Genomic DNA, 26,101 nt, shown 5'->3' with positions numbered 1-26,101 from the left:
TTGTTTCCACATCTTGCCTATTGTAAATAATGCTGCAATGAACATGGGGGTACAGGTATCTCTTTGAGATCCTGTTTTCATTTCCTTTGGATATATACCTACAAGTAGGATGGCTGGGTCATACGGCATTTCTAATTTTTGGAGGCAGCTCCATACTGTTTTCCACAGTGGCTATACCAAATTTACATTCTCACCAACGGTGCACAATGGTTCCCTTTTCTTCACATCCTAACCAACACTTATCTCTCACCTTTTTGATGACAGCCATTCTAACAAGTGTGAGGTGAGACCTCACTGTGGTTTTGATGTGCATTTCCCTAATGATTAGAAACGCTGGGCAACGTTTCATGTACCTTCTGACCATCTGTATGTCTTCCTTGGAAAAATGTCTATTCAGTTCCTCTGCCCACTTTTCAATTGGGTCGTTTGATTTTCATTTCATTTATTTTGCTATTGACTTATATGAGTTCTTTCTATATTCTGGGCAGTAAGCCCTTATTAGATAATTTGAACGTGTTCTCTCCCACGCCATAGGCTGCCCTGTCGTCACACTGAGTGCTTTCTTTTGCCGAGCAGCAGCTTTTTAGTTTGAAGTATTCCCACTATTTGTTTTCGTTGCTTGTGCTTTTGGTGCATATCCAAAAAACCACTGCCAAGACCAATGTTAGAAGTTTTATGGTTTCAGGTCTTATGTTTAAGTCTTTAACCCATTTAGAGTTAATTTTTGTGAGGGGTATAAGGTAGAGGTCCAATTTCATTCTTTGGCATATGGCTATCCAGTTTCCCCAACACCATTTATTTAAGAGACTATCTTTTCCCCCTTGAGTATTTTTGGCTCCCTTGTCAAATATTAGTTGACTGTATATGCAAGGGTGTATTTCTCTTTTTTAAACTAAATTTGTTTTTCCCTTTTTTTAAGAATGTTTTTATTTTTCTTACTGATTTTAAGAGCACTTTAACTCACATGTTGTCATCTACCTTATCAGACATTTAGAGGCAGCACAGATAGTGAAAACTATTTGTTGCCCACCAAAACCTGTTCTCCCTTTCTTCCTGGGCACATGGTAGGACTGTACATCCTAGCTCCCTCTGCTGTTAGGTATGGCCATATGACTACGTCCCTCTAATACAATGTGAGCAGAAGTCATATAATGCCACTTTCAGGACCTGATCTTAAGAGAATGGATGTCTTTTCCATGCTCTCTTTCCTCTTACTGTCTGGTTAAAACTTAATCGAGTCAATGACCCAGGTTTAGCCAAGCTGGTGATGAGACAAAGTGGTGGATGTCCCTTTGCCACCTGGGTACTCGAATAATTTGATGAGGTAGAACCTACCTATCTACCCTGACCTAGTACATGAGAAATAATTAATGTCTATCTTTTGTGAGCCATTACATTTTGGGTTTCTCCATTTTAGTTGTTTAGCCTTTATCCTAATTAATACAGAATTATTATCAGAGTAAGTATTTTGCAGTGAGATGTTGCTGTAACAACAACAAAACTAACATAGGTGGCATTTGCTAAGCAGCTGAGTAGCAAAAAGTGAGAAAACAGACGCTGCAGACTGGGAAGCTGGCAATGCTCACTATACCACGGCAAAACATCAGGTGATTGTGATAACATGAAAAGCAGACCAGGGTTACAGATCGTGCAGTTCTAGGGCAAAGCTTCTCAATCTTGGCACTCTGACTTATATGTAAAGCACTTACTACAAGGTTTGACACTTAGTTTAATACATGTTAGCTGTTGTTATTATTGCATTATACATTTTTAAAATTTGGGACTGTCAAATCTATCACCATATTCCCATAGTGTTTACCTCTGCGAGAATACTTAAAAATCTCCTCCCCATGCTAAGATCAGATAAATATGTTTTCATGTTTTTCTGTTACATTTATCTTTAACAAATCTATAACTTGACCTGGTATAACATAGGGATCAAACTTTTTCTAGAGAGCTTCAACATCATTGCCTTTATAATCTGTTATTTTCCCACTGATTTGAAGTCTGGCTTTTCAGAGTTTGTTTACAAGTTCTTAATATGTGGCTGAAATCAATCATGCTTGCAGAGGAAATGAGGCCAGAGTTCAATATAGCAGATAAAGTTCTTACCCCATAAAGCTTAGGGAAAATTCCAGTTGACAAGAATAGTATAACAAACATACTCTTTCATTCACTTAAAAGATAACTTTCAGAACCCACACGTTGTTGGCCCTCTAACAGGCACATGTTTAGAGCATGTTTATTTTTGGCAAGAACTAAAAAAATCCCCAAATCTTCATGGTATGGCTGCATGTCCTACCAAAGGAAGATAAAATTAGGAAGGAAGAGCACCCATGACCTTAATGCCTGGAAACTCCCTACAGCTTTCATTTAGATTGGTCCTGCTTGATCACTCAGGTGAAGTAACTCTCTCTTCTCTATTTTAATGCCAGAAAGATATATAAGGTCTATAAGGGAAAACACTAATCTAATTATTAGCCTTCAGTATTTTTAGAGCAAAAACAATTCCACACTTTTTGTTTAGTTGTGGTCACCAACTTTAACTATTTTGGTAAAAAAATTTGGTTAACATACCTAAGAGTTTATTAACATAAATAAGACATTAAGTTGTGTTAATCAGTGGAAGAGCAGGGAAGGTAGAAAGAGAAGTGAATACTTTTTTTTTAAAAAGTATATCTTTATTGATTTCAGAGAGAGGAAAGGAGGGGGAGAGAGAGAGATAGAAACATCAGTGATGGGAGAGTCATTGATCGGCTCCCTAGCCCGCAACTCGGGCATGTGCCCTGACCGGGAATCAAACCCCGATCTCCTGGATTCTAGGTCAATGCTCAACCGCTGAGCCACGCCCGGCCAGGCGAGAAGTGAATACTTAGAAGTACACTCACTATATGCCAACCACTTGCATACACAATTCATGAAAAAAACAGTGTTAGTCCTAGGAAGGCTTTCTTGATAGAATTACCTGCTTTTCCTTCAGGTTAACAGTTCACCCTCTCTAGATCCTCAGCTTACCTAGAAGGAAATAGAACTACTCCTCTACTAGTTTCTAATAAACTTCAACTTTCAAAAATTTTTTTACTGGAATTAGGAAGAATAAGAGGTACTTATGAAGTTACTGTACTCCAACAGAAAATTAAATATGGTATTAGATATTAAAAAAATGCCAGAAAATATGCCTAACAGTTTTGGGTCAGAAGGACACTCTTTGAGAAATGATCTTGAGAGGGTCTGCCAAGCACTAGAAACTAAGATGCTAAGGTAAATTCCAGATCTCCGAAACATAGCGGGTGATTGGCATACCTCTCATCAATTCCACTAATAGGTTCTTTTTCAAAATGGCTCTAATCCTAATTCTGTTTTCTGAAACATTTATAATCTGAACATGAACTCTCTTTTAAGGCCAGGTAATAGCTTATTTGACACTAATTTCCTTGTAAAACAAGCAAAACATCCATCTAATTTATAGCTATATAAAATAGATGTCACTAATATATCACCCAAATGGATGTATCAGAGATGAATGTACAAAAAGTCATTCAACAAATGTTTATCAAAAATCAACTATTTGTCAGATATTATTTTGGGTGATGGGGATACTGCATGGAAAAAAAAAATAGACCAAAACCCCTGCTCTTAAATATAATGTCTGGTTGTAATAAATACAATAAACATAAACAAAGGATGTCATCTTATATTTTGTAGTCAGGAAAAGCCTTAGTGATAAAGTCACGTTTAACAAGGACCTGAAGTAAGGGAGTGGTGAGTCATGTGGATATCTAGGGGAACAGCTTGTTGAGGAAATAGCAAGGGCAAAGGTCCTGAGGTGAGAGTATGATTGTTGTAGAATGGTAAGAAGACTGATATGGCAGAACTAAAATGAGAGAAAAGTGATAGACCTTGATAAGAATTCTGAATTTTAAACTGAGTGAAAAGAGAAGCTACCAGAAGGTTTTAAGCAATGGAATGACATAATCTGAGATTTACATTCTAAAAGTATAGTTTTGGCTATTATGTGGAGAACGACATTGAAGGGAAGGCTGGAAGCAGAGAGTTCATTAGGAGATTCTTGTTAAAGTACATGTATGAGATAATAATGGTGGCTTGCTTTAAAATAGTGGTAGTGGAGGTGTGGGAAAATGGTTCTACTTAAAGGTAGAGATGAAGAAATTTACTTGATGTGATGAATGTGGGGTTTGGAGAGGGGGTGACAAGGATGACACTAAGGCCTTTTTCTCTCCTGAGCAATTGCAAGGATGTAGTTGCCATTACTGAGATTGGGAAGATTCAAGAGTAGTAAGTTTGAGAGGGAAAAATCAAAGGCTGAATAGGTGGTCAGAGTAGTCAGGACATGAGTAATATACAAAGAGGTTGAGCAAATAAGTAAATATATTGAGGATACTGGAAGCCAAATTTCTCACTGTCAAAGAAGGCATTTACATGCAAATATAAAAAAGGGAAAGCTAGAAAGAATCCTGAGGTATTGGATTGGAAATGGACATCTCAATGTGCATTTGTGTTTGTACACACACGGATACAGAAATATAGCTACACACACACACATACACACACACACAGATTTCCTAGGTCTGTCCACTGAGTGAGACGAGAAGCAATAATACCCAGCAGCAATGAGCATATCAAGTGCCCAGCTATCAGTTTGTAAATATTATCTTCCATTAAAATGAAACGGGGATTCTTGAGAAAATTTTTATTCCAGAATTGGGGTAAGGAAAGTAAGTGATAAGCCTGGAACATATTGCACCAGAGAGGAAACGCTCAGAGAATGATGGGGACATATGTGAAGGACAGGAGCCAGTATGAAGGGACTCCTACTGGTCAAATACGAAGCAATTCGAGCGTAATAATAAAAAGTAAAAGCAACAAATTTCAATCCAGTAAATAAAATAAAAATCTATGACCATGACGATATAAATAAATGAATCAATAAGTAGGGAAGAATAAAAACTTATTCCTTATGGTAGAATGACAACGAAGGAGTGATGAAAATATTTCACCATTTGGCAGCCATCATAAAGGATTCCGTGAAAGTACGCTAAGGCTTGCGGGCAGAGGGCTGATAAGGCACAGGACACTGGTACAGCCTTCCTTTCCCCCAAACACTTACCACTGCATAGGAAAGAGCGATGACTTTACAGTGGAAAAAACCTAGCAGACACCAAACTGAGTGATTAAGAATAACATCACCAGTGCGGTGGCAGGACAAATTGACGTCATGTGCCTCTTGATAAAATGTACTGAGAAGAGCACAGCGTCATTTCTGAGGTATCTCTGCCAAGAATGCGTGACCTGAGACTGGACATGTAGCAATACTGGACAAACCCAGCCTGAGAGACAGCCTACAGGATCAAATGCTCTTTAAAACTGTCAGTCATAAAAGACAGGAAAAAATGGAAAAACTCTTTCAGGCTGAAGGAGACTAAAGAGAAATGACAACTAAATAGGAACAAATGATCCTGGACTGGATCTCAAGTCAGAAATGTACGGTGTCAGATGAATACTAGACATACTGGGGTAGTCACTTTGTAAGTTATATAAATGTCTAATCAATATGTTGTATACCCAAAATTAATATACTATTGTATGTCAATTGTAATTTAAAAAAAAAAAGAGAAAGACTGTTGGAACAGCTGGTAAAATTTGGATTGTGTCTGTGGACTGGATGGTAGTGTTGCACTGATGTTGATTTTCTGATTTGGATGGCTATAGGTTTGGAAAGGTTAGGTAGGAGAATAGCCTTATTGGGGCGACATAAATTCTGGAGTATTTAGAAGTGATGGGGCATTATGTCTAAATTTACTCTCAAATCGATCAGAAAAAAATAGTGACAATGGATACACACACACATAAACACATACATATATACACATATACACATATACATTAAAAAGGGAGAGGAAGCAAATTAATAAATGTTAACTGGGGAATCCAGGTAAAGGGATATTTGATTTTGTATTATTCTTGCAATTTTTCTATAAGTTTAGAATTATATTAAAACAAATTATTTTACATAACAGTTAATAAAAATTAATTTTTTCATTTTTAGTGAGTGATAAATGTATACATATATTCATTTTTCTATATATGTATATATCCACACACACATATCTTACCACATTTTACCATTTAACTTCTTTAAACTACTCTGCTCTAATCTTACAGATTTGGGCAATGGATTTTCCCACTTTACAAAGAGAAAAGATGGCTTGCTTTAAGTCAAGTCATAGATGAACCTTGCTAAGGAGCAGAGTGCAAAAATAATAAGTTCTAAAACAGTTGCTGAACTTCATGTAAACACCATGGAAAAATCTAATGACTGGGTATCATTATAACCAATATTTTCCCACACTGAAGCACCAGTTTCTAGCCCAAGTCTACCAATTCTACTTTCTCCTTTTATTAAAAACCCATATTCAGAGAAAGGTCTCTTATCTCCTCTCTAAGTTTTATCTATGGTCACTTAAAATGGATCAGATTTAAGAAAAAATTATCATCTACTTTAACCAAATTCCCCAAGGAATAATTCTTTTAATTGAAAGAAAAAAAAATCCAGAATCTTGTTTCAGAATAAAACATTCTAGTGTGTCAAAATAACTGACTTGTTTCCGAAGGTCAGTTTCTCAATTACTATCCTGCTTTGACACACCTAAAAATATGAAACATGTTCATTAGTATTAATACTTTGTGCTTTGTGTGTGTCCCATGAGTCTCTCTACATATCAGAATCTTGAGGGTGAGCAGGTGGAGCACTACAGCTCACTGAGATCTGCAGGCCTAGATGGTCTCTAAGAGTCTTCACCCATTTCAGAAATTTTGATTCTAGTTCAGCTGTTACTCTTTCTCTTCCACTTCATATACTCTGCAGTCTTTGTTCATCAGGAAGGCTCGGACCATTCTGATATTAACAGTTGGTCAGGTGCCACACTAAATGATGAGTCTCCACACAAGGTGGGCCTGGCTTCAATACACTGCAAAGATGGCCATTTCAAAGCATGTGTTCCTAATAGCTTTCTGTGTGTTTACTAAAAGGAGCAATAAAAGTATTTACTATTGTATGTGAAACACTGGTCAAGTGAGATCCAGACAGATTATGTAAGTCAAATGTTGACTGATAGAGGCAGAACTACACTTCAAGTTCTTCTGATTCTATGTTTCTAGGGATTTTTTTTTTTTTTTTTTAGTGTCATCGAGATACCTCAGATATTACAATGCATTGACCTCAGTCTAACTTTAAGGAAGATATATTTTAAAGCACAGATAAATAGAAACTACATATTTCAAATACAGATACATATATATATATAAAATTCTTCTCATAATTCTTGGCCCAGTATTCCAGGAAGTCACTAATAATGTATTACAACTGGCACATAAACTGAAACCTATTTGCCATACCCACTTCTTTTAAAGTTACAAAGATTTCTAGTAAAATAGCACCCATTCTGTAACTCACCAAAAAGTTCTCTCTGCCTTGATAATGTCGGGAGTAGACGTGGGGGAAAGTTATAGGATAAGGAGAGAGAATTATAAAAAAAATATATGGTTTAAAACACCCTCTTAACAGTAAGGATGAAGGTAAAGAAAGGCTGTGATAAAAATACTTCTCAAGATATAAGAAGGCTGAACCAGAAATTTGGGGCTGAGGCTAAAAAGAGTAAATTGTGGTTAGAGAGAAAGGCACACCTGTCACTCACCGCGCTTTCCTACCTTTGATCTAAAGTACTATTGGTTGGTTGCAAAGTGGGGTAAATAGATATATGGCGACCTAGGGGTGGCGAGGTATCTATTGTACATCTGAGGCTGCGTTAGCACTGCTCACACCTAATGCTTTCCATCTTTAATACTAACTTTTGACCTTGCTTTTTCTTTTTTAATGTTCGGTTAAAAAAATGTGGTCTCTGCCCCAACTGGTGTGGTTCAGTTCCTTGAGCGATGTCCTGTGCACTGAAAGGTCAAGGGTTGGATTCCCAGACAGGGCACATGCCCTGGCTGCAGGTTCAATCCCTGGTCGGGGTACGTGCAGGAGGCAACTGATAGATGTTTCTCTCTCTCTAAAATCGATTTTTTAAAAAAAGAGGTTTCTGCCCTCCCTAATTCTTAGCTGTTATATAAACATATCAAATCCAGGTCTCTTCTTAGTATTTCTCTGTATTTAGTGCTGTTTTAAGTTCAGAAATGAACACTTTTGAAAACTGAATCTGAACTCACTTGATGACAGCAATACTCCCTGCTCTCTATTTTCCCCAACTCTTTCAGAGTAAATTATCAAATATACCACCTAAGCAAAATACAAAATAAAGATCTCTAAATTTGCTGTAATTTCCCCCTATACTTATGCCAAGAGAATCACAAGTAGTCAAGCATAGTTCATGGAATTATGAACTTAATTTATAAATTGCCATGGTGAGTTCAGTTTAGTTCATTACTGAGACACAGAGCATGTCACTTATCACTTTCTGCTCTGTATTTCAACTTGATCTATAAATGTTGTTTCTCCCTAAAAGACTAAGCTCTTTGAGGGACAAAGTTGCATCTGCTTCATCTCTACATCCTGTAAAGTATCTCATCCATTTAGAAACTCCCCAGATTAATATATATATATATATATATATATATATATATATATCTCCATCCATATATATTTATATTTAATCTGCTGCTCCTATAGATTTACTGAAACCTAAGCATTCCACTGAAATATTCCATTATAGACCTTCAATTTTAGTCTCAGAGTTTCTTCTGACTGAAGGCAGTAAAAATGTTATTTAGTATAAGGCAGAAGTTCTCAAGGTGAAATCAAGGGACCACGAGGGGACTCTGAGATCCTTTTAAGGGTCTGTAAAATCAAAATTATTTTCATGATAATACTAAGACATTACCTGCCTTTTTCAGCCCTATTCACTCACAAGTATAAGACAGTTTTCCACAGGGCTTGATAATGTGTGATAATGCAATCGGTCTAACAGCTAATGAAATCTGCACTTGTGTATTCTTGTGTCTTAAAGATTTCTGTTTAAATTTCTAACAGAGTAACTATTAATAGGTCTAACAACCCAGTTCATATAAAGAGCTAATGACTTTGGCTCTGATGGCAGAGACCTGCCAGAGTTTAATCTGGGCTTCGTCATAATCTCATTTGTAAAATGGGAATAATTCATCCTGTGAAGATTAAAATAAGACTGGTTGTTCATTCATTCATTCATTCATTCATTCATTCATTCATTCAATAATATTAATTTATAGACATTTAACACACACTGTATGAGGTAGCAAGGATGAAGTCTCAAGTGACGCAAGACGCAATTATCATCCTCATGGAATGTATAGTTAAGAGGGAGATAAGGCATTTATCACATAATCACACAGATACACATAAAACTACAACTCTGTTAAGTGCTTCAATTTTATGAGACGATCAGACTGTGTGGGAGATATAACCAGGTTAAGGAGGCCATGGGAGTCTTCCTCAGAGGCAAAACAAGAGACCTGAAGAAGTAATGAAGGGATCGAAGAGGGAGTTTGACCAGCCTAAGAGGAGAGATTTAAGGATACTGACATTAGGGATTCCCCTACAGAGCTCCACCGACCACCCTACAGTGAAGCTCAAAGTTATTAAAAACAGTCTAAAACAGAGACTATGCAGGGAGAAGAAAACTTTAAAATAAATCCTACTATTGATACCATCAGAATTAAAAAGAGAAGATAAAGCACAAAAATCTGCTATATAAAAGGAATATTCAAGGAATGAAAAGAAACAATTGGATATTAACACCATGCTGAAAAAACCTGAACACTTACTAAGAGTTGCACTATAAAGGTGGAGTCTCCCAGACAGTAGAGCATAATGACAAAGAAGGAAAATAAGAGAAAAAAGAAGTGCACAGGATATCCAACATCTTAATAACAGGAGTTTCAGAAAGAGAAAGCAAAAAGGAAGAATTAATTCAAGAATCAAAAGGCATACTGAAAATAGTTTGTGTCTAAAAAAAACACACAACTAGATCAGATACAAAGAACCAAGAATCACAGCTTTGGGTTCTCAATTCCTACATAGGAAACAAGAAAACAATAGCGTATTGACGTCAACATTTGAATAAAAATGTTTTTCAACCTTTAATTCTATACCCAAGAATTAGCACAGAATAATGACATTTTCATAAACATAGTATCTCAAAAAACTTAGCTCCCATGTTCACTCTCTCATGAAGGTACTGAAGGAGATATTCCCAAGAACAGAGTAAACCAAGAGAAAAGACGACATATGATACAGTAACGGGAGAGCCAGCATGGGAGAGAAGCAAAGGAAGATCTCAGAATAACTGCACTGCACTGGATATAATAGGGCAATTAGTCCAGATAGAGAGGTGTAACACAGAAGACAGACATAACGACAGCCATCATCGCTAAGTTCCCATCAACTGTTAACCTAGGAATAAAATGTCCAAGAAAGATGAGAAAATAGAATTATCAATTGTTTTGATTCTGAGAAAGCAGCAGGGGGTGAGATATTATCCAAAGCCAAGGTGCGGAGATCATCTTTGGAAAGGAGGGATGACTGCCATTGAGACTCCTTGAAGTCTTGAACACAGATGAAGGCAGGTAATGAGACAATAATGGAATTTCCTTTTAATGCCATCTGTTTTCTCTGTAAATTAGGAAGACAGACCACTTGCTAAATGTGAAAGAAAAAGGGTACGTTTGAGGTTTGTGGAGAAGGAAAAAAGTTGAAAAAATTGTTAAAAATAGGAGGGAAAGTTAACCAGGGAAATACAGAAGGAAATCTGAGCAGGGTTAAGGGTCCATTTGAAAAGGGTTCCACATTAATTTAGATCATGCCTTTGCTGCTGAAAGATTTTCTTCAACCATATACAAAAATAAACTCAAAATGGATAAAAGACTTAAATGTAAGACATGAAACCATAAAAATCCAAGAAGAAAACAGAGGCAGCAAAATCTCAGACATCTCTCATAGCAATATGTTTGCTGATACATCTTCTAGGGCAAGAAAACAAAGGAGAAAATAAACAAATGGGACTACACCAAAATAAAAAGCTTCTGCACAGCAAAAGAAACCATCAACAAATTGAAAAGGAAGCCCACTGTATGGGAAAACATATTTGCCAATGACACATCTGATAAAGGGTTAATATCCAAAATATATAAGAAACTCATACAACTTAACAAAAGGAAGACAAACAATCCAATTAAAAATGGGCAAAGGACCTAAATAGACACTTCTCCACAGAGGACATACAGATGGCCAACAGACATGTGAAAAAATGCTCAAAGTCACGAATCATCAGAGATGCAAATTAAAACCACAATGATGTATCACCTCACACCTGTCAGAATGGCTGCCATCAACAAATCAACGAATAAGTGCTGGCTGGTGAGGGTGCAGAGAAAAGGGAACCCTAGTACACTGATGGTGGGAATTCAGACTTAGTGCAATCACTGTGGAAAGCAGTATGGAGGATCCTAAAAAAATTTAAAATTGACCCACCATTTGACCCAGTGATACCACTTCTAGGAATATATCCTAAGAAACCCAAAACACCAATCAGAAAGAACTTATGCACCCCTATGTTCATAGAAGCGTAATTTATAATAGCTAAGATCTGGAAACAGCCCAAGTGCCCATCAGTAGATGAGTGGATAAAAAAGCTGTGGGACATTTACACCATGGAATACTATGCAGCTGTCAAAAAGAAGGATCTCTTACCCTTTGGGGCAACATGGAGGGAACTGGAGAGTGTTATGCTAAGCGAAATAAGCCAGCCAGAGAAAGACAAACATCACATGATCTCACTCATATGTGGAATGTAATAAACAAAATAAACTGATGAACAAAATAGATACAGAGACACAGAAGCATGGAACAGACTGAAGGATCTCAGAGGGAAGGTGGGGATGGGAAAGCGGATGGGGAGGTTAATCAAAGAACTGATATGTTTATAAGCATAACCCAAGGACACAGACGTTGGTATGGGGAAGGCCTGGGGGTGGGGTGGATGCGGGATGGAAGGGATCAATGGGGGTAAAAAGGGGACATCTGTAATATTTTCAACAATAAAGATTTTAAAAAAAGGAAAAAAGTACTGTAATTGGTAAAAAAAAAAAAAGAAAGAAAGATTTTCTTCAGTAGTATTTGGCTACTTAGATGCAGATACAGAAAAAGGGGTTATCTGAGTTCATCCAGAGTTGGGATTTCATTTCATTTCACTTATAGGCTAGAGTGTTATTTAAATAATGAACTATGAACTCTAATCAGGAAAACGAGAAAAGGATAATATGCCTAAAGTGATTAGGATAATTCCAGGGTGATAGCAAGCATTATATATATATATAAAAAAGCTATTATTATTACTAACCATGGTCCTCTAGCAGTAAGTGATTTGATTATTCTGATTTGCAATCATTTCTCTCTCTCACCAGATTGAGCTCTTTGAGGATAAGGAATGTCTTCCTCATCTTTGCTTCTTCCCAAAGTCTAGCCCAGTAACTACCACACTACAAGTGACTATTAAATGTGTATGATTAAATCAATGAATCAAATCTTGGGCTTCCAAGCTATTCACATAATTTTTTTAAAAGATTCTAGCACCCTAGCTGGTTTTGCCCAGTGGTTAGAGCATCGGCCCCGGGGACTGAAGGGTCCCGGGTTCAATTCTAGCCAAGGGCACGTGCCTTGGTTGCAGGCTCAATCCCTGGCCCCGGTAGGGGCACATGCAGGAGGCAATGGATGCCCCTCTCTCTCCCCCGCCTTCCACTCTCTCTGAAAAGCAATGGGGAAAACAAAATATCCTTGTGTGAGGATTTAAAAAAAAAAGATTCTAGCTAGGGCATTATAACCTTAGCAACAATTCAAAAACTAGAGATTTCCAAGAAAGGCACTAAAGGGCCAGCCACTCCATTGTCAATTCAATGATAGAAACTTACTAAGTAGCTAACAGCATGATTAATGGGAGTTTTCCAATACTGTAGACTATAGAATTAGCAAAGAAAGAAAATGAATTAACATGCACAACATGAAAATTAAGACACACTTTATTTTTTAGGAATAAGAACTCCTGCCTCTATTTTTATCATTTGTACCCTATATTTCATGAAATGAGTACTCTGAAGCATGACCTACCCAAATGTTGATCAAATACATGCATAAGAGCAGACCAGGCTCATTAACTTCTTTTTTGGGGGGCAGAGAGCAGGTCCCTAAAATAATACTGTACCTTTCCTGGTTTATCAAAGGCCATACATAGTGTGTGTGTTTTTGCCTGTACATTCAATTTTTAAAAAATTAAGATTTTGTTTTTTGCTTAAGTAATATAATGGTCACTTTAAAGTATTCAAAGAAGAAAAATATATAGTTAACAACTTTGATTTAATAGTAAAAGGATATAGGAAATCACAATCTTAAGTGAAACCTGTACTAAAAATCTTTAATAAACGGGTTGTTTGAAACTGTGTTATAATGGAAGGCCAAGTCGCCAGTTGGTTCTTGTAAGTCTAAAGCACTATATAAGATACTAAAACAGCCAATAAGATACTAAAATGTCTAAACCTCTAGGTTCAACATTTTATTGGAAAATAATATGCAAAGTTCAAAACAATCCCTCGTCTCTCTCGCCACCTGTATTCTAACCAGCAGAAGTCAGAACAGGATAGAAGCTAGGAAAAGGGTATTTCAGACAGTGGACAAAAAGGAAATACAAAAATCTCCAATGGGATACTTCTTAGTCCAGTTTGACTCCCTCTACCATTCCCATTTTTCCCTGAAGGTCCCATGAAATGTTCTGTCTCTACTTTCAAGGAAAGAACTTATGGTTTCTGGACAGAGTTTGTCTGTCCCAGAGCCACTGTAAGAAAAAGAGCGCCCACTCCTGTTGCATGCCCATTCCCAACACCTCTGATTCATAAAGCAAGCAATTCAATAAAAGTGATGTATTTGATAGTCATTAAGTACAATGCACTTGAGAGGAATGGACTGAAAATATGAGAGAATGAATAAGTAAATGTTTCGGTTCTTGAAAAGACAAGAGAATGAGATGTCATTCAAAGCAGAACTTGTCCACCAGCAACAAGGGGAAACCCAGCAGCAGGTTAAAAAGGTTTTCGTCTCTTCCACCCTCTTTGCTTAATGACAGTGAAAGTCAAAGATACATATAGTATATAAAAAGGAAAGACCAAGATCGAGTGTGGGCATACAAGAAACTGTAATCCAATCAGTCTACATTTCAGAGTGATACCCAGGGAAGAGGTATTGTAACGTAACTACTAGACATTTTTTCTTGTTTTTCCATAGGCACCTCAAATCATAATATATATATATGCCCCCTACTGGGGTTCGAGCCTGCAACCTGCATATGTGCCCTGACCAGGAATCAAACCTCTATTTCCTGGATCATAGGTCTATGTTCAACCGCTGAGCCACGCCGGCTGGGCTCAAATCGTAAAATATTAATGTTCAAGTTTACCTATCAATGAAAAGTTATAGAATTTTTAAAAATATAAGCTTTTAAAAAATAATCTTATCTTGTATGTTAATAACCCCTATACAGTAAATACCTGCCACTGCTAGGGAATAATACGATCCTTTACTGTGATTTGGCTTTAAATATTTTCTTACACTAAAACTTAATTCAGAATTACCTGAAACGGAGGTTACCCAAACAATACTAAGTATATTCCAACAAAATGCAAAGTAGCCTGGATGCTCTTCTACAGACTCAATCCCATGTACTAAACATCAAATTCATCAGTTATTTTTATCTTTAATGAAACAAAATTACCACAGATATTAAGACTGTGTTACCTTCATAATGTTAACTAAATCTGTTTGATAGTAGCGATCCTGATGCGCATTTGCTGCTGCTAATGTAAGAAGATAATCATTCCTTGCGTGGGTAGCTTTGGAATTACATTCAGATCGCCGGGCTTTTAACTAAAACATAATAAAAGAAAAAAAATCAGTGCAAACTGATATTACACTGCAAAACATATGAGAATATCTCTCTTCGTTGGCAATTAATGGCTCCTCAATAAGAGTAAAGGTAAGCACGTTGAGAAACATTTCTATGCATATAAAACTATTTATGCATTTAACACTATTGAGGAATTAAATAAACAGTGACTAGAACTGTTATACATGGCAAGAGAGTTTTCAAATATTTGTTATTTACACTTACATACTTCCAAAGATTTTTAGAGAACTTCAAAGTATTTTGTTCATTTTATCCAAATGGAAAAATAAAAGTTCCCAAATTAAGTACCTTATCCTCATCTTCAAACCTGTTGGAGCTAGAAAATGGTTTTAAAAAATTCAATACTACTAACATGCCAAAAGAACTGCATGCTCGTTGGGAACCTGGCAGCCAAAGCCAGGCCACTAAGCTTACCATATCAGGTACTTCATGCCTGAGAGTCTCACAGGAAAAAACCACTTGTAGCTGGCCCAGAATTTCTGCTCATGGTGTAAATCTCAACGAAGTGAATTTTATAGGGCTTTCTAAAGCCCATGGATTAAGCAGATCAAGTACAGAATCCTATCTATAAAGCAATCTTGAGAAGCAAGCACTGTCCAAACCATTGACACCTGGGTGAACTCCCCTGCCGCAACCCCCCAAAGAACTGGGAAGGAAAGTTCTTCCCTAAGTTAATGACTTTAAAATGCTTTTTTAAATTAGTTGAAAATAATTGACCTCCACCATCAAAAGACCCAATTCTTTTATTTTTTTTTGAAGATAAGGTTTCTCAATTGTGAAACATAGTTTTCAAAAACTCACCTTTACACTTGCCTTCTGTAAACTGATTCTTGACTGAAAAAGACTAAGTTTAGATCTGTCATAAAATAGAAAGGTATGGTTAATCAAACTATCAAATTATATCATAAGATGATTAAATGTTATAATTACTAATTTTTCCTAAAGTTACCCTTTTCCACAACACTATTCTAAAGGAGAACTAAAAAAATGGAAAACCAAGATCAATGATTATTTTCCTACAGGAAGAATGTAATATGATGATGAGAGAGGAAATATTGAGATTAATATAATAAAAATATCCTGAATGACAAAAAAATCAGTTAGACAAATCCAATATATTGGTATTTGATGATAAACAAGAGTCATCAAACTATAGGTTATTCCCATATCATACAATTATACCCACTTTAGTTCCTGCAAGGAAGCTTAAAGCCCTTGGATGACCAACCTATGGAGGCAAAGATTAGCAGGCTTTTAGGGCAGTGGTTGCAACAATGCCAGTGTGCAATCTACAATATGATACTGACCAGGCTCTAGAAAGTCCTTAATTCCATTATTTCTCCCATTAAAAGTTCTTGTTTGGGTGCCTGCCTGTGTGCCCTCTCCACTCTGAATATAGTATTTGGAACACAACGAGAAAGTCCCTCAACTCTCTGGCCTATATGATTTTGTTCTACTTTATTTTCTCCCAATCTGGTCTGATATTTCCCTTTCAGTATGGGAGGGGAACCATAATCTAACAATCAGTAGTAAAAATATGTTGGCTTTACCCAAACAACCAGAGATAACCATAAGAAGAAAGTCAACAGACAACTGCTAGGGAACAATCAACACTCCCGCGACCTGTGAATTTTGACTCTGCAATGTTTGTCTTGACTGCAGTGTCATGGTGGTTGCCATGGGAGAAGAGAATTCAACGCATGTGCTGGCAGCTATGCCATAATATGAAGTAAAGTCGCAGACCACAGAGTAAGGCAGTCTGCAGAACAAATGTGAGGATAGCAAAACCAGCCTCTCACCTTTCTAACGAGAGAAACATTCAGGATGTACACATATGCATCCCAATTACCTCCCCACTGTTAAAAAAATCGGGGATCTGAGATATTCCTGCTGTTTTCTACCTTGCTCATAGTCATACTTCATGGGGTTTTTGTTTTTATTAATTAGATTCGTATTCACTTTGATCTAGAAAAGCAAAGGCCACAGACTTTAAAATTTGATAGGGTCTGTTCTGGGTTAAGAAAGACTGTTTGGGGGTGTTCTCAATTCTCCTTTTTTGTAGCCATTATCCAAATAGTCTGAGCTGCACCTGGATTTTCCAATATAAGGTTTTAAGTTTCTGGCTTCTGCTTCATTTGTGAATCCTCATATAATTCTTGTGCAGTACTAAAGTAGGTATTAGTAATGGATAGAATAATACAGTCCCTGTCCTCAAAGATTATTATCTAGAATAAGATATATACAAATAATGAACTCTTCCTCAACCACCTTCCAAATGTTAATATTATGTAGGGTTCCAAATTCAACCTCCCATCTTATTTTATATATGATTTCATCTCTATAACCTATCATCTGAAAGGCAATTAACCCCCAAAGTGAGACCACTGGGCCCAGATTCTCCCTTGAGAATGAGCTGTATGACTCCCTACCAAATACATTCACACCAGTGTCCATGGGTTTTGTAGAGCCTTCATATCCCAAATGGAACGCATCTTTGCCTTCAAATGGTATATCCCTGTTCCTTCTAAGTACACATCTCTCCTAACGTATACATCTCACCCTTGGTCAAATCATCTAGCAAAACTGTAGGTAGTCCGGTTTTCATGTCCCCTTTCCTGATCTTCCTTCTCATCTCTACTTAGAAAAATCATAGTCATTCCCCAAGGCTGTCCAAACATCCCTTCTTCTATAAAGGTTTCCTTTTACATTAGGCAAAATTAATATATTTTCCATGCTTACGGATTAACATACAACTACTGTAAATAAATCAGTTACTAGGTAAGTGACTACAGGCACTTAATTTCCTTAAGTTCACTGTGAATAAACAAATCATAAAGTCACTTTTAAATACATTTGTCTTTAATTCTAGGCTTTAAATTTCTTCAGGGCACAAAACTTACTCTTAACTCCTCTCTGTACCCGTAGCACCCAATATAAAGTAAATTATTCAATAAACAATTAGTGAGTGAGCAAAGATGAAAAGGCACTTCTTACCCTGTACTTGAACTAATTTTCCAGAAAAGTTACACACTGAATTAAAATGTCTAACTTTTTTTTAGTGTTTTAAAAAATATATCTTAAAAATATATCTTTATTGATTTCAGAGAGAGTAAAGGAGAGGGAGAGAGAGAGATAGAAACATCAATGATGAGAGAGTCACTGATCGGCTGCCTCCTGCATGCCCCTGACAGAGGATCGAGCCCGCAACCCGGGCATATGCCCTGACCCGGAATCAAACCCCGATCACCTGGATCCTAGGTTGACGCTCAACCACTGAGCTAAGCCTGGCCAGGCTAAAATGTCTAACTTGTATCCCCTTTGAATTTGGGCCATAATAGAAGACAGTTCCTTGTGATCAGCATCTGTGATAATTTGACCCTGTCAAATTCACACTTCACAGGAACAACCCTGCCTCATTTTTACCCTGTAGGCCCTGGCTAACGTGGGTATTTCTGTATGTTCTACAAATCTGTCCACTCTCTTCTAGAATCCCCGAGAGTTTTAACAAACAAGTTCCTAAAACCCACCATAATGGGATATTCCTGATGGAGATTACCTGATCTAAAAAACTTTGGGTTTTACTGGGAAGATGGGTTCATTCTCTCTAAAGGAAATATTGTATGCTCACAAAAATAAAATAGTAAAGACAATAAACTAAATTAGGGAGCAGTAAGTAGTAAATATATTTCCCAGTAACACTAAATACTTCATGAATATTCAATTACCATCCCTTGGTACTAAATAAACTTCCCAAGAGTCCTTAAATTTTCATAAGATACTTAGGAGATTTCTTAATTTCTTGCAGATAAAAAGCATATTGGGAAGAAACCCCCCACACCTTGCTAGTCTATACAATTGTTCACAGCCTTTCTGATTTCAGACTCCTAGATTTTGCATCAGTGAGCTCACTAAATGGGAGTCTTAGCTCTCCTGACAGACCTCTTCAAAGTCCCATCCTATAACACAAGTTTATTTTTTCTCAAGTTGTCATTATAGAAATCTCTACTCTACTGCTTGCTTTATTAGCTCTTTTTATTACCAATCATCAGTTCCTTCTTTTCCTAAGTATTCTCAAAATAAAGAATTTGTAAATACAAAGTAAAATTCACACAGCTGCTAAAGCAGACAGACATAAAAAAAAGTACAGGGTGTTCCAAAAAATAAAAAAATGTATACACACTTTAACAGCTGGTAGCTTAATTTTGAAAAAGAAACATATTTTAATAAACACCGCCTTTATAATTATTATTATTCAAACTGTGTGTATACATTTGGGGGGGACACCCTATATATATACTAGAATTTCACATAAGAGAAAAACTGTGCCTGGCGCAGGGTTCCTACACTGAGGTCAGTGTCCTTGTTTATGTGATGTGTCCATGGTGTCTCAATGGCATGCTGAGGACCAGGGATTTCCAACTACAATTGACTTACAGAGTCTAGCTTGAGAAAAACAAGGCTCTTAAACTCTGATATTCAGACACTACAGCAACTTAACTTTTGCTAAACTTTCAATCCAATGTTCATTTGTCTTCTTCAGAGAATTCAATTTAATGTAAAAACTGACTGACTAAATCTTCTCATTTGGCTGTATTATTTTAAATAAAATCAGCTAATATAAAAGAAAATTTTGATCTAAAGTACGTAACATTTATAGGTCAGGGAAATCAACATAACCTAAGAATGAGTCTATATCCAGTATTAACAGAAAACAAATTATTGGCAAAAATAACACTTATTTGCATAATCACTTTTTCAGAAATGCTAAAACATACTTTGCCTCGATGTCAGCTTTTTCTCGCACTGCTTGAGCCATCTGTTCAGTCTCAAAGTACTTCTTTTTGCCTTTAGCTAAATCTTTCACTGTCTCTTGTAATTCAGTTTGGATCTTTGTCAACTGGTCCACACACTGTAAAATACAAAGTGCAATTATTATGATTTTAGTTTTCAGGCTTACAGAAATGAGTTTGTCCTTAGGACTATGCACTATGCCCTCAGAATGGAAACCCATCAAGTAATGTATGATACAGTGCCACAGTTTGCTGAACAACTTTGTTCTGAGAAAAAAACCCCTTGAATGCTGATGACTGATATTAAGGTAAGGCATAAGCAGAGCAACAATGTAAATGCTCTTACTGTTGGTGCCTATCATGACAATTAAGGCAGAAGAATAAAGCAATTCTGTGTTTCTTCATAATCTTGAAAAAGTCTCTGTATGTTTGGGGAACCGATGGTGCAAAGGCTACGGAAGAATTCACCTCTAGGAGTGAAATCTGAGAAGTCTGACATGATAAACCCAAGATAAAGGAGAGAAGAAACAAACCTGGGTACCACTGTAGTAATTACTATTCAAAACTGTCCTCAACTTTTTGGATACACATGTACATTCTGGAAAGGACAGACATAACTCCAAGAAATTTTAAACAATAAACTCTTGTAATACATTAGGGCCAAAGTAACACTACTTTGGGACCCTTTTTGGATACACAAAGGGGAATAATTTTCCCTAATCTGAAACAAACCACAGAAAAGTTTCAACAGCCTGAGGTCAGTTCAGGGTAGCCCCCATCAAAAATCTTGTGACCCCAGAACAGCATAGTCAGTGGTTGGTGGAGACTGACAAAGGCTTAGCAAAGCAGGAAGAGACACTGTTGAGGGACTACTGTGCCAGGCGGAGCAGTGTGGGGTAGAGCAAAGACATCAGGAGAGCAAGGATAAGGCATGAATAAACTTAAACTCAGCCATGTGACATACCGGATAGGCTTTCCCAGAAACTGTTAGGTGTTAAGAAAGGTACTGCTTTATAAGAAGTGAGAGATCTGGAAGGTTTCCCAGGGGCGCATTTATTGAGTACTTAATAATTGTCAGGCTGTGAATAAAGGGTTAAAAAAACCCCACCTCTTTCCTGTCTGCATGAAAACTAGAGCTTTAGGTCTGTGTTTCAATGGAAACCTGATGAAGACACAGTGTCAAATGCTTATGAACCCTTACTGGTAAATTGCATCAATTGGGAGAAACTGGAAATGAAACTACGGTGATTCCTGTGTCTGAACATGTCCCTTACAGGGACCTTGGAAGCTCTATCTGTAGAGCTGTAATAAAAGATTTCAGTCTCCTTTAGAGCCTGTGGCTACCCATGCACACGTGAGTCTCATTCCCTCACTCCAGACATGTCACCTGGGGATCAGAGTAACTCTAGTTGGCTGTGTAGACTGAGGTATACACTGGTGGAGGAACTAATTCTACTAATGTTGGATGCCACCCTGCTGGTTAACTGTGTTCCCTGTCCTAATGTCCTTCTAAGTAAACCTCATGCCAGATGTGGCCTGTGGTAATCATGAGAGTCTGAGTGCTCAGTTACATTTAAGGAGATTCCCTGTGGGCGTCGCACAGGCACAGTGCTTACTAGCACTTTATAGGTATTATTACAATTAGTACTTGAAATGACTATGATAAAAGTATTCATATTATTAGTTCCATTTTAAGACGAGGATACAGACTCGAAGAGGTTAATTTACCCAAAGTCATACAGTGAGGAAGTAATGCAATCATTTACCATGTAACCCATTACAGTATGCACTCCAGTTTTGTGATAACCATGTTTTTAAGGTCTCAAAAAAACAGTATCTCTAAAGTATAAACAATATAACAGTATCTTTAAAGAGATACTTTATCTTAAAATAGTGAGCTTTAAAAAGATTGACATATCATTCACTTAACACAAAATTCACCTTTTTCAAGTGTACAATTCAGTGTTTTTTAATACAGTCACAAGAATGTAAAACCATTACCACTATCTAATTCCAGAACATTTTTATCGACCAAAAAAGAAACCCCATACCCATTAGCAGCCACCCCCCACTTTCCCCTATCCATAGCCCCTGGCAACCACAAATCTACTTTCTATCTCTATGAATTTCCTTTTCTGGACATCATATAAATGGAGTCTATATATAATGTGGCCTTTTATGTCTCACTTCTTTCACTTAGTGTAATATTGTCAGGATTCATCTGTTATATCAGGTATTAATTCTTCATTTCTTTTTATGGCTGAATAATATTTCATTGTAAAGACAAACAGTAAGCTTTTACCTTGCAGAAAAACCTTTCTTCTTAATTTTTAATAGTCCTTATCATATACAAACCTCTTATTTAATAAATAATACCATGACAACCTGACAATCCCATAGAGAAGTGATAAACATCCCAATAACGCCACATCTGCAGGTGTGAAGAGCTGAGACAGTGCTCCATGGCTACACTAAGATATTAAGAACCCAAAATGGAGCATGGTCTGGAAGATACAACTTGTTTAATGGGAAAATTAGATCAATTATTTGAAAGAGGAATCAGGTGTAAGCCATCTATATCCATAATGTTCATCCAAAACAAGCTTGGCTTCAGAAAAACTAATCAATGAAGGGAAGCCCAAGAGTCTTGTGGTGATACATATGTAAAGACAGGGTCTGCTAATTTGAGTAGTTTGAGGGGAAACTAAACATAGTAGGGCAAAAGTTTTCCACGGGACTGGAAACCATTTGGATAGGGTCTCAGTATACTCACACAAAGTGAACACCACGGGTACACGTACACGAGCACATAGGAGCACGCGCGAGCACACACACACACACACACACACACACACACACACCCACTCACTCCTTACATCCTGACCCTTTGAAGAACAATGCAGCTCTCCTTAGTCATGGGTAGCCAAACACCTTATGGAGATTACTTAATTCATTTTCATCTATAAAAGGCTATTAGAGTTACCATATGACCCAGCAATCCCTCTTTTGGGTATCTATGAAAAATTTGAAGACGTTTATTTGTAAAGATATATGTACCCCTATGTTCAATGCAGCATTATTCACAGCAGCCAACACATGGAAACAACCTAAGTGTCCTTCGATGGATGACTGGACAAACCGGACGTGGTACACATGTAACGAGATGCACTCAGCCATAGGAAAGGGTGAAATGTTGCCATCTGAGACAACATGGATGGACTTGAGAGTATCATGCTAAGCAAAACAAGTCAGACAGAAACGGACAAGAACCATGTGATTTCACTCACATGTGGGATACAAAAGCAAGCAACAAATGAACAAACAAAACAAACTCACAGACAGACAACAGTATAGTGGTCACCAGAGGGGAAGAGGGTGGGAGGTGGGTGAAGAGGGCAAAGGGGGGCAGATACATGGTGACGGAAGGAGACTAGACTTTGGGTGCTGAGCACACAATGCAATATACAGATGATGCACTATAGAAACATACACCTGAAACTTCATAAATATTATTAAACAATGTCATCCCAATAAATTTAATTTTAAAAGTAAATAAAAGGCTATTTTTCATATATACCATAATCAGATGCATTTTGTGATAGCTCATATCTTTAAAAAGATTCTACAAAATCTTATAAAACTCTGGTTGATTCTATTCCTAATTGCTTTTCCCCCTTTGCATAAGTTTCTAAGATACTATTTATCAAACTATTAGAGACAGCCTATGTTTACACTGAAGATATCTCCTGTGATTCTTTCTTCCCTAGCATTCAGTGACCTACAACCAAATGTTCTCCATCACCCAAGTGAACTATTCCGCGTCAGAGTAATTAAAATTCTTCTTCAAAAGAACGTGCTCTCCATGTAGCAAAATGCCAAAGTATTTATTTTAAAAAGTCATCAAACTTTATTTGCAAAGGAAAAGATTACCTAGGATTTTTCTTCCAACTTTTAAAATAAGTTTCTTCTGTGGGAATACACTTTTCTGGGGTGGACTAACTTATATACTTAAAAAGCAGCTTACTAATGCCCATGTTAAGAAAAGCCTTGGTGTGTGATATATGCCCAGCTCTTCTCCAAGAGTTATCAGCACTGAGCAGACACAGAAATGAGTGTATAAGTTTACATTAAGGCTAAGGGATCATACAAAATGACAAACTTGGATATTATAATTCAGATCCTAGTGAAGAAATTGAAAGTATAATCTCTGAGTATGACACAGAAATAGTACAGAGAGATAGACAGATGGATAGATAGGACAGACTTGCTAATAACCTGAAGGCAGGAATAAAAATAAAAGTAACTTGGACCAATACATCAAAGTCCTACAAACTAGTAGATTCTCTGACCCAGTAGTCATATCTTGGAAATTTACCCTAAGAAAGTAACTTAAAAGAAGTTAACTTTTATTGCAGATTTAGTGGTATGATTAAACAGAGGTATGATTAAATAAAGCAGAATAAGTGAAAAATTCACTCAGAAATAAAAAAATAAGCATAAAGGTTGTATAGAAATATAAGGAGTTCCAGGCAAGATGGAGGCGGAGGTAAACATGGTACTGGGAACCTCCTACAAGTACATCAAAATTACAACTAAATTACAGAACCACCATCATTCAGAATGCCTGAAATCTAGCTGAACAGAAGTCCTATATCTAAGGATATAAAGAAAAAGCCACATCAAGACTGGTAGAAGGGGTGGAGATGTCAAAAGGACTGGTCCCACATCTATGTGTGGTGGTTAAAAACCAGGAAAGCACAGTTAGGTAAGCTCTATATTCAATTTGTCTTTTTTCCCTAGGGCGTTTGGGTAATTATGGCACAAAGAATAGTATATAAACAGAAAGTGGCATTCTTACTAGACAGTGGAAACAGAGGTTGGAGTCTTGAGAATGCTGAAAGAGTTGGGAATTGAGGGGCTAAGATCTGGAAATTAGAGTACTACAGAGAAGCCAACCCAAAAATCTGTACGCTGTCTCCCTGAGTTATCAGTTGACTTCTAAATAGCACATGTGGGGTGAAACTTGAAGAAATCCAGTACAAAAAAGTAGCTGAAAGGCTAATAGTGAAGAAAACTGATAATAACACTGTAAGATTGTACATCACTAATCATCATGAAAATGTAAATTAAAACCACAATGAGATACTACCTCACACCTGTTAGAATGATTATTTAAAAAAATAAAAGACACCCTGACCAGTGTGCTCAGTTGGAACATTGTCCAGTGCACTGGAAGGTCTTAGGTCCGATTTCCAGGCAGGGTACATAACCAGGTTGCAGGTTCGATCCCTGGCTGGAGTGTATATGAAAGCCAACTGATGAATATATGTCTCACATCGATGTTTCTCTCTTCTTTCTCTCTACCCCCCCCTAAAAAAATTAATAATAAATAATACAAAAAGACAGTAAATGTTGACAAGGTTGTAGAGAAATTGGAACCCTTGAGTACTGTTGGTAGGAATGCAAGATGGTGCAGCTGATATAAAAAACAGTACGGCAGTTACTCAAAAAATTAAAAAAGGAACTAACGTATGATCCAGCAATCCCAATTCTGGGTATTTACCCAAAAGAACTGAAATCAGGATCTAGAAGAGATACTAGATACCCCCATGTTCAATGAAGCACTATTCACAAAAACCAAAATATGGAAACAACCGAAATGTCCATCAACACATGAATGCGTAAAATGTGGCATATACATACAATGAAATATTATTCAGCCTTAAAAAAGAAGAAAATCCACCCTGGCCGGTTTGGCTCAGTGGTTAGAGCATCGGCCCGTGGACTGAAGGGTGTCGGTTTCAATTCTGGCCAAGGGCACGTATCTCAGTTGCAGGCTCCATCACCGGGCCTGGGTCCAGGCATGTGTGGGAGGCAACCATTGATGTGTCTCTCTCACATTGATGTTTCTTTCTCTCTTCTCTCTCTCTCCCCCTTCCACTCCCTCTGAAAAGCAATGGAAAAAATATCCTTATGTAAGGATTAAAAAAAAGAAAATCCTACAATATGCAACACGGAGGAACCTAGAAGACATGTTGTAAAATGAGCCAGTCACAGAAGGACAAATACATATACATGAAGTATCTATTTTTTAAAAATGTATCTTTATTGATTTCAGAGAGAGGAAGGGAGAGGGGGAGAGAGAGTTGAAACATCAATGATGAGAGAGTCTGATCGGCTGCCTCCTGCACGCCCCTGGCTGGGGATCGAGCCCGCAACCCGGGCATGTGCCCTGACCGGGAATCGAACCACAATCTCCTGGATCCTAGGTCGATGCTCAACCGCTGAGAAATGCCCGGCTGGGCTACA

General features: G+C 37.2%; 1 protein-coding gene across 3 annotated transcripts in view; it reads right to left on the bottom strand.

Annotated features, from left to right (window-relative positions):
* Positions 1-26,101, bottom strand: part of FCHSD2 (FCH and double SH3 domains 2) — a 170,564-nt gene that overhangs the window by 55,984 nt on the left and 88,479 nt on the right. For all 3 annotated transcript variants that reach the window (XM_081152977.1, XM_081152978.1, XM_081152976.1), the window contains exons 6-8: positions 19,778-19,911; positions 15,804-15,858; positions 14,834-14,962 (exon numbers count right to left, since the gene is read on the bottom strand). In XM_081152977.1, coding sequence (XP_081009103.1) covers positions 14,834-14,962; positions 15,804-15,858; positions 19,778-19,911 — 318 coding nt within the window. The remainder of the gene's footprint in view (positions 1-14,833; positions 14,963-15,803; positions 15,859-19,777; positions 19,912-26,101) is intronic.

Source organism: Miniopterus schreibersii, assembly GCF_964146895.1.
Source record: "Miniopterus schreibersii genome assembly, chromosome: 12".
Taxonomy (NCBI): Eukaryota; Metazoa; Chordata; class Mammalia; order Chiroptera; family Miniopteridae; genus Miniopterus; species Miniopterus schreibersii.
Note: the sequence above shows the minus strand (reverse complement) of the source record. Positions and strands in the feature narration are given on the sequence as shown.